At 36.9% G+C, this 10167-nt stretch overlaps 2 protein-coding genes across 3 annotated transcripts in view; one reads left to right on the top strand and one right to left on the bottom strand.

Moving 5' to 3' along the window:
* Positions 1-35, bottom strand: part of rab5b (RAB5B, member RAS oncogene family) — a 9641-nt gene extending 9606 nt beyond the window's left edge. The window contains exon 1 of the mRNA XM_016545369.1: positions 1-35. The gene's annotated coding sequence lies outside the window, so the exon portion shown is untranslated.
* Positions 36-3211: 3176 nt separating this feature from the next.
* tbccd1 (TBCC domain containing 1) overlaps positions 3212-10167 on the top strand; it is a 9875-nt gene continuing 2919 nt past the window's right edge. The window contains exons 1-6 of one of the 2 annotated variants that reach the window (XM_016545373.1): positions 3212-3568; positions 4322-4656; positions 4738-4899; positions 7529-7895; positions 8186-8372; positions 9265-9768. In XM_016545373.1, the coding sequence (XP_016400859.1) occupies positions 4327-4656; positions 4738-4899; positions 7529-7895; positions 8186-8372; positions 9265-9768 (1550 nt within the window). In that variant the 5' untranslated portion in view covers positions 3212-3568; positions 4322-4326. The remainder of the gene's footprint in view (positions 3569-4321; positions 4657-4737; positions 4900-7528; positions 7896-8185; positions 8373-9264; positions 9769-10167) is intronic. The other variant, XM_016545372.1, reaches the window with a different exon arrangement.

A 10167-nucleotide genomic window follows, 5' to 3' on the forward strand; every position in this document is an offset into this window, starting at 1 on the left:
CAAGTTTTTTTTTTTTTTTTAGTACTGGAGACCTCTTGTAAAGTTGTGTGGACAGCTGTCAGACTGTGATGCTAAAAAAATCAACAACAATAAGAGTAGAATGTAAATGGAACGGGTAAAGGAAGAGGAAGTAACTTACAACTAAAACATTCTGGTAAAGGAGAGTTACCTTACTGAAAATGACTGTTTTTGCCATTACAAGTAATTCAAAACATACCGAGACATCTTTTTTTTTTTTTTTTTAATATCTTCTTTTTTGTTCTCCAGAAGTATAAGAAAGGCATAGAGGTTTGGGGTGAATTATGACAGAATTTTTTTTGGCGAACTATCCTTTTATTGATTGGTAAATAAATCATTTAATTATTTAATTCAAGTTTCAATTCAAGTTTATTTGTATAGCGCTTTTCACGATACAAATCGTTGCAAAGCAACTTTACAGCAAATTAAGTTTCTACAATATTTAGTGGTAGCTTATCAGTGGTGACTTCCACAGAAGACAGCTAGTCATGAGGGTGAGTAAATTATGCCAAATTTTTCATTTCTGGGTTACTATTTTGGCTATAGCAAAACTAAACAAAAAAAAAAACAAATAAAATAATAAGCAAAATTGGTGGACAGAAGTGAGAATACAGTTGACTTCAGTTTCTCCTTCCATACACAGCCAAATTATAACTTTCAAGTCAGCAGTCAGAACCACAGATGCTCTATGTAGTGAATCAGTTCCCATCAGAAATAGGGAAGCTGGTGAGTAAAGCAACACAACAACATTTCTGAGGTAAGACCGCATTGCTAAACATCCTGTAGCGTCTGGACCAATCAGACACACCATTTTTTCATTTGATTTAACAAATCAATTATTCATACTGTGGACCAGCAACTGCTTGGTTACGCACATTCTTCAAAATATCATCTTTTGTTTTCAGCACAAGAAAGAAATTAATACAGGTTTAAAACAACTTGAGTAAATGATGGTATAAAAATGAAACATCATGACCGTTTAAATCTGTGTGTCTGTCATAAAATGTCATGAATAATATTTCTGGTTCAACAGCTTAAAAATGTTTCAAGAAAACAAGGTGGCAAGTATCTAACCTCAAGTGAACTTCAAGATTGATTTATTGGGCATAGCATGAAAAAAATCAACTCTTATCTCAGCATCTCAGTGAAACTATCTGTTTACTGAAAGTACAGCCCCCTCATACATTCCAAATCCACCATTTCTCCAAAAGAATGAATTTTATTGTTGCAAATTCCTCCTGTAATGGATGTCGACATAAACAATGATCAATAAACTAGATGTTTTGCAGGTGGAAAACCACCAGGTTTGTGAAACTGTCACCTCTTTGTGGTTTCTCAGTCGTGTGCTGTTCTGCTCTCCGAGTTTGCAAATATTTATAGCTTAACGTTTTAAGTACATGGTCGAAGTCGGCTGGCCATCTCATCCAGCAATATAAAGGCATTAAATAAAGTGTTAGTAAAATAACAATGTGCACTTTATATGTAACAACTTTGTTGACCTGATTGTATATGTACAGTTATGTTGGCAATGTTGTTGTAATGAATTGCATTTACACATATTATTTGACATTTACATTGTAAAATTAAGAGTTGCCATGATTTGCACTCACATTTGATCACATAGTAAAATTATAGGGTGGCCACTGCATGATGCAGCATTTGTCCATTTGAATGTTGTGTTTCATCTAAAATATATTCATAACCTGCCTATTAGACCAGTTTTACACAACATCTTTAATCCAGAATTCTTACCAGTATGTCATCTGCATACTGCATGTAATTTAATGCATAAGTCCAACAAATAGGTGTAAGTCTAATAATCAGGTGTATGTCTGTTGATCTGATTAACCAATATAATACTCATGTGAAAGTCTATAGATCTGAATAATAACTCTAATAGTCAGGTATGTCTATTGATTTGAATAATAACTCCAATAATCCGGTGAATGTATTTCTTATTAATAACTTTAATAATCAAGCATACCTCTACTGATGTGATTTATCGCTCTTATAACCAAGTGTATGTCCATCGATCTGATTAACAACTTAAAATATCAGGCGAATTAATCACTGTTTTAAGACTGATTAATCACTCTAAAAATGAGGCGAAAATCTTTTGATCTGAATAATAACTCCAATCATCAGGTATGTCTACTGATCTGAATAATAAATCCAATAATCAGGTGTATGTCTACTGATCTGAATAATAAATCTAGTAATCAGGTGCATGTCTTTTGGTCCTGATGAATATATCTGATAATCAGGAGTAAGTTAGGCTATGTCGACTCATCTGACAAATAACTCTAATAATCAAGTATATGTCTACTGAACTAATGCATAACTGTAATAATCCGGTGTGTGTGTACGTGATCTAATCCATAACTCTGACAGTCAGGTGAATGTATCTGATATGATATGATGCATTAGAGGCGCAGCATAGACTCTGACCATTAACGTGACTCGTCTTGATCCAGGCGAAGCGGGCCGAGCGGTGCCATGAACACCAATTTCTAAAATAATCACACCTCTTTTACATACATAGAGTCACATAAAACTACCAGCATTAGCGATATTTACCTGTTGTTGCTAGTCGCGGCTGTTTTGGTGGTGGCTGCTCGGTTGTTGATCTGATTATCGGTCTGCGAGCACTTCCTGCACATCCGCGCATGCGCAGTGAGCCATACAAGTCAAAGCATTTTTTTCATTACTAATTTGTGTATACATAGTAATATATGGGCAGTCTTAATATAAGGTTGATAATGTTCCTCTTTTGGAAGGACTAAGCTTGAAATTTCACACACTACTGTCTTGTATAGCTCTTGTTTAGGTCTGTGTATAGTTTATTTGAAAGAATATAAAATATTTTGAAAAATAGAATTAAAACTAGCTTACATTTACTAAAACACAAATAAGACAATTAAATAAATTAAATACTAGACTAAATTGACTAACTTTTATTTTAAAATCGGGAGAAGCACTTCTAACCTATTCTTCAAACAGAAGGCTGTCTTTGTTCCGAACGAATAATTCAAGATTTATAAATAACACCAAATATTATTTGATCATCGTGATTGTCATCCCTGCTAGCAAAAATGCTGTTTTTTGTATGCATTTTGTGAAGACATCAACCAATTCAACATATGACCATCATAGGACTTTTGTATTGAAATAAGGTCGGACTGCATCTGTGTTACGTCACGTTGTGACGCAGACATGGCAACTGCTCATGAACAGTTGTGCTGTTTTATCGTTGTTTGTTTTCTTAGTGATGATATTTCTTTAGAGATCTTACATGTTGATTAGACTTGAACTAGTTTATTATTTTAAGGTGACGGTTTGGTGGTTGTGTGGGCCTCGAGTGAATGAAAGGATGAAAATAATGAAGTTTTGAGCGGCACAGCAGCGCGCGTTCGCGTTTGGCATCGGGTCGCGCGCGCATCAGTGTGGACAGCATTTCAGTTTAAATATATATGTTGTATATGTTTATTATATATTAACCCATGAAGCAATGGTGACTACCTTTTGAAGCCCTAAAACTTTCAATGATCAGGTAAGTTAAGGAGAAAAGAGGCGAGTCCGTAGTTTTGGAAAAGATGTTGCTAAACTTGTTGCTCATAAAGTCGGCTGACTGATCCACATCTTACTTACATCGAGAGTTTGACATCATTGTTATTAGTAATATAAATGTTTTGCAAAACCTCGTTTTCTGTGTTTGGATACTTGAAGTGGCGTAAGGGAAGCCATTTCTTTTCCATTGTATACAATACATACAAAAACCATTCTGGATTGATGTGGAACATTTAATTAAGAAGAAAATTAACGTTGTTTTACAGCGGAGTAGATTTGACATAATGATAAACTTCAATGACTGTTGAATTAATAAAGATAAGGCATATATTATACTGTTGTTAATGGTAATGTTTCCCATTCATAAAATGAAATATTATGACTTCAAACCAAATTAAACAAGTAATGATGTGGTTGTCATGGAAATATTGCAAGTTCATTTTAACAAGGCCATCAAGTGGTTCCTTTGGAAATTGCTTGACTTTTACCTCATACATCTAGCTCAGATTGGTTAGATATGATACAATTCTTACCTTGACTTTCCGGATGTATTGTAAACTCTATCCAGTCTTTCTATTGTTACCATTTCTTACCATTCATATTATTATTGTCTATAACATATTATGCAATTTGTTAGTGCATTATCACTTATGGACGTACACAGCCATGTAATTGGTGAATTGATACTTTCTCCCTGACTCAGCTCACTCGTTTGAACGAATCTTTTTTTCTTCAGTAGAAATGGACAAATACACAGCATGTGTATGGCCACGTCTGGAGCCCTTCCTGATCGGGGTGCTTCCTGCCACACCCCCAAGCAAATTGAGCATGCATTATCTGCGCAAGATGGCTTGTTATGTTCGGACCCGGGATGGCTGCTTCCCCAGGCTTGGTTGGCACATGTGGCGACACATCGCTTGTGGCAAACTGCAGCTGGCAGAGGAGCTTGCCTGGCTGTATTTTGAAACTTTTGATCTGTTGATGCCTCATTCTGCAGAGCAGAGATTAGAGTGGGCAGAAGCTCTGTCGCAATGCCACACTCCTAAGGAACTCGACAGGCAGCGTTGTAAGGTAAGATAAAAATGGTGTAGTGCTGTTAGAAAGTATGATTGCCATTCTGCTGTACTAATAATTTTCTCTCTCTTCTTTTAGCTGTCAGTGGACACTCTGCAATTTCTACTCTTCCTGTATCTACAGCAACTGAACCGAATCTCTCTCCGCACGTCACTGATTGGGGAAGAGTGGCCAAGTCCCAGATCACGATCTCCCTCTTCCTCCTCTGAGAGAGACCCCAAAATAAGCTCCCAAAATAAGGTGTGTGGGTGAATTTTATGAAAACATGAGTCATGTCTTCATATATTTTATATAGTTTGGGGTCAGTTAGAATTTTTTTTTTTATAAATTAATACTTGTATTCAGCAAGGATGAATTAAATTGATCAAAAGTGACAGTAAAGACTTTCATTTGGTTATAAAATCTCTATATTTCAAATAAATGCTGTTCCTTTAAAGCCTAGTTGAGCATAAAATACAAAAACCTTAAAAATCTTTTGAACAGTTTTATGTGTATGTACAAATAGTTAATAATTATATATAACAGAAATATATTTGTTTGTTTTTATTTAATTTAATTAATGAAATAGAAATTTGGTATCCTGAAAATAATGTAAAATAATTTAAATATTAATAAAATATTAAAAATAAAAAATAAATTGTTTAATTTTCCTTATGCAAAATATAAGCTCTTATTTTTTTACATTTGGGGTGAAATCCTCAGACATCATCAGATTTTATATGTCCTCTGAATTAGAGATGCACCGATTGCAATTTTCTTGGCCGATTCCGATTTCCGATTTTTTTGGAAGTGTGACCTGTGAAGTGTGCAGGATACCGATTTTTGCCGATTTCGATTTTCTTTCTAAGAAATATAATTGACAGCATATACAAACAAAAATCTATGCAAATTTCAATGCAAAAATTATTTTCATAATAAAATAAATGATTAAACATTACAATTCCCCCAGTCTGGACTACGTTACAGATTTTCTCTCACTTAAACAACTCTCTAGCTCTGTGACTAGGGTTGGGTATCGTTTGGGGTTTTTTTCGATACCGGTGCCAAATCGATAATTTTAAAACGGTTCCGGTGCCTACACGGTGCCTGAACCAATACTTATTAAAAATAAATAAATAAAAATTCCCCCCAAAAATGATGGATTGGCCATTAGAACAGACATAGAATAGAGAGTGCAAATGTTAGAGGGTCAAGTTTTGACATGGACACGCTCGTTACTACAAAGAGGTGTTGGATTTGTATTATTAGAGCTTTCCGACTTGAGTTCACGTGCATTTTCTCAGTCGGGAAATTATTTATCACGTGCGGTGCCAGTGATGATGCTTCTTACGTCCGTTTCGGAGAACCAGAGGACAAATATTTTAATAGATCGCTCAGGCATGGCACCGAAATGAGGAACCGAAATCTGCGTTCTGATTCGGTTCTAGTACATACCGGTTACATAGGTACCATATTGGTACCGGGTTTCGGTACCCAACCCTAGTGTGAACCTGGCGTTACATTTGTATGCCCGCCCAGTCTGTTCTGTTCTCGTGCTCCAAAACAGATGTCATTTCCCACTATGTTTATAAATGGTCATTTTTTCCCCCTAACCTTATTAAATGTGTCATCTTTCACGTCAAAAAGTACTTTGTTTCAATGAATTTAGTTAGAATAATAAGAAACTGTAGGGTTGTTACCATTCAAATGAAATTAGTATTAACAAACTATCTTTCCACTGCTGAGGAAACAGAAGCTGCATCTGAAGTGGCATTAGATGCATTTACACAGACAGTTTGATGAAGCTGAGGTGCCATAAATGCATTTACACTGCAAAATTTCAAATGCATAACTAATTTTATAAGATTAATGTTTTTCATATTTTTTTAAACACAAATAAATGTTGAAAAAATGCAATGAAACTTTTAAATATGACTAAACCACCAGTAGGTGGCGGCAAATGTCTGTTTTAATGAGTGAGTTATTTATTTATTCATTCATTCAACCGATTCATTCAAACGGCTGATTCATTCAGAAACGAGGCAAGTGACTGTCATTATGAATGGGCCACTGAATCATTTACTCACTCGATTCATTCAAAAACGTGGATTCATTCAGTAAAGAAACACCGCTGTGTGTTGCTCGGAGACACACAACAGTTCTGCTGGGCTTTGATCGGAACTATTTTGTCAGTGAAATTGAGCAAAAACAGTCAATATTTTGTATAAAATCTAAGTCACTTAATTTTAACTTCTTGTTTATTGAAATACTATTGTATAAAATCAGTGTCACATTGTTGCAATCGTGTTGATATTGATATTCGGGGGAAACGTCATGGCCGTATAATGTCGCTTACCTAAATCATATTTTGTAAATATCTTTTTTTTTCTATCGCAGTATGCATCTATAAATTTCTGTGAGTTACTTTGTGTGTGCTGTCTCTCTCACACACTCACTCAGGCTGTGCAAGCCTCATCTGGCACGATAAATACATTATCAGTCGCCGTTTACATTGAATGCAATTAAAATTAGAATCATTCTCACGCGAAACGACATGTTTACACACGACTATGAGCGTGGCTGTGACGTCATTGCCGGCGCCGCTGGCAATAAAAGGATCGGCTTGGACTCGGCAAGGCGTGAGACTGACCGGCCGGTCACCGATCCGGGCCGGTCATGAGAAAAATCGTCCGATTCCGATCACTGGCCGGTCAATCGGTGCATCTTTACTCTGAATGTACTTTAACTTGTTACTCAGACAATCAGGTATACATTACATTATGCCTGAATACTGTAGGAATAAAATATCTGTTTTTTTTGGTGTATAATGATTACAGTGTAGAGAGAACACTTTTGCATAGTAGTTTGTTTATTCCTTCTGTTTTACCAGAACTGGGACGACCAGGCTCATGTTACTTTCATCCAAACACACCTGTCTGAGCTTTTGGAGTTACTAGTGGAGCCAGGCCAGCTGAGCAGTTCAGGACAGGTTCTGCGTGACAGCCAGCTCACTTCAGAGGCCCTGGAAAGCCTCAGTTTGTTGCTGGAAGGATCTGTGAGCCATAGCCGTACCGTGCACCCAATCCACAAGCTCCTCAGCCGCTCTCCACTGCAGTCCCAGGCAGGATTTTCCAAACTCAGCCGCTCCTACTCTCTGCAGCAGTTCCAGGGGTTTCTGCATCAGGCCCTTTGCCTCAATCCCTTCGGCATGTCCACCTGCTCAGAGTCGGGAAAGAAACTGGCATGGGCACTGCAAGGTAAACTGGAAGTTCTTGTCAAAGGAGTAAAGTTGTAGGTGATTTTTTTTCCCAGGGATTTTTAAAGTTTCACAAATCAAACGTTCTTTAGGAATATTTGAGGTTTAGTTTAATTTAAATTGTGCGTGAGTGCTGAGTGGAAACGTAAACTTTTTATATACAAAGATGTCATTTACATAACAGTACCAAAACCATAATCTTTAATACAATGGTTTGAATTTGTCTAGCTTAAAACGATTGATGGTTAACCAGATTATAGTATCACTAACACTTCATATTTTGTTTTGTAGTAGAGGGCACCCTAAAGAAAGCCAAAATATTCAGAAATACCCACATGGCTCCTCCAGGAAGTCGACTGTTGCTCATGTCGCAGGTCTGCAAACAGACGTTGGCCAAAGACTCTGAAAAGCTGAATAATGCCAACATCAAACTCCACCGTTGCAGTGAGGCTTTCATCTATCTTCTCTCTCCTCTGAGGTGAGGAATCACTTTATTAAAGTAAAATAAATGCACTGTTATTGTTAATTGGGTATCAAATACGCTTTTTCTCTCTGTCTGTTTGTCTATATTATATTATGTTATATTATATTGTTTATATATTTAATTTTTATAATAATTATTATTATATAGTTCAGTGTTAATATGTAGTTCACATTTGTGTATGCATTGTATTTATTTTTTAGCACTGCTTGTTGGAGTTAGTATCTTTCCATGCACACATTAGCTGCAATGTGCAGAAGGTCTGTAGAGAGAAAAGGTATTATTAATGTTAGTGGATTTTTATTTTTTTATTTTAAATTAATATATTTTTTGCAAAGTTGAATTGAAGAGTTTATTTGCAAAAACAGATAACTTTGATTGAGATTAATTGGAATGAACAATGAAAACACATGATTTTTGAAAAATCTGTTTTTGCAAATTAACTCTTCAATTCTTCTCGAAGGCTATCAATTGGATGTGAAATTGAAAGGTAACTTCTTAAAAAGCACATGAGCGATACGTTTGTCATTATTGTCTTTTTAAGACAATTTGCGGTATCCTGCTTTTAAATATGTTTCTTAATTTGTTTGTGTACATAGCTTTGAACTTTTAAACTGTTTACCCTATTCTTTCCATGAAAAGTTTTGGCCTTAGATGCTGACATGGAATAAGGCATCAAATGAATGAATGAATGAATGTGCACTAGTTAACCACATTAATCAACTAATCTGTTGAGTCAACTATCATGTCCTAATAATAATAACAGCATTGCCTTACTTGGACTTCATGTCAAAAGAAAGTTAAAAGAAATGCTGGTCATAGTCTGATGTCATTTAGTCATTTTTGGAGTTTGTAAACATCAATGTAAAACTAAGTCCTTATCTTGCAGGTCTATGACCTTGGATAAGTGCAGGAACAGTACAGTGGTTCTCGGCCCGGTGGGGACCAGCGTCCACATTCAGAGCTGTGAGAATGTTCGTGTGGTGTGTGTGGCCGGCCGTCTGACCGTAGGCGGCTCTTCTCATTGCACAATCCATGCCCTCACCCCTACTCGACCCCTTCTCTTTCCTGGGAATGTCTCTCTCACACTGGGCCCCTTCCACACACATTATCCCACTCTAGAGGACCACATGGCTAGCGTGGGCTTAGCTGTGGTTCCCAATTTATGGGACCAACCTCTGCTGTTTGGAGCTGAGGGTTCCGCTACAGACACTGGCTGCTACCGCATCCAGCCCCACTCTGAGTTTTACCCGCTGGTGATACCCTTTCAAATGGAGGGGGATAACTGTGAGATCCCTTGGGGCCTGCCGGCAGACTACCAGAAAGCCGTGGAGAGCCGAGAGAAGACGATAGAGGATTGGCAGAAGACTGTGAAGGAAGCACACCTAAACAAGTGAGCCCACTTTTCCGTTCCTTTCGAGGCTGTAGTATTGTCTTTAGCCATGTTCAGATCATAGTTAAAGGGTTAGTTCACCCAAAAATGAAAATTAGCCCATAAATTACTCGCCCTCAAGTCATCCTAGGTGTATATGACTTTCTTCTTTCAGACAAATCCAGTCGGAGTTTTATTAAAAACTGTCTTTGATCTTTCAAGCTGTTTAATGCCACTCAGCGGGTGTTGCATGCATCAGTCCAAAAGAAGTTAAATAAAAAGCGCCCATCCGTAAAAAAGGTCTCACACGGCTCCGGGGGGTGAACAAAGGCCTCCTGTAGCGAATCGATGCGTTTTTGTAAGAAAAATATCCATATTCAAAACGTAATAATCACTTGAATCTAGCTTGCGCGTTCCGGG

The sequence above is a fragment of the Sinocyclocheilus rhinocerous genome, unplaced genomic scaffold (assembly GCF_001515625.1).
Source record: "Sinocyclocheilus rhinocerous isolate Xijiao unplaced genomic scaffold, SAMN03320098_v1.1 scaffold1842, whole genome shotgun sequence".
Lineage (NCBI taxonomy): Eukaryota > Metazoa > Chordata > Actinopteri > Cypriniformes > Cyprinidae > Sinocyclocheilus > Sinocyclocheilus rhinocerous.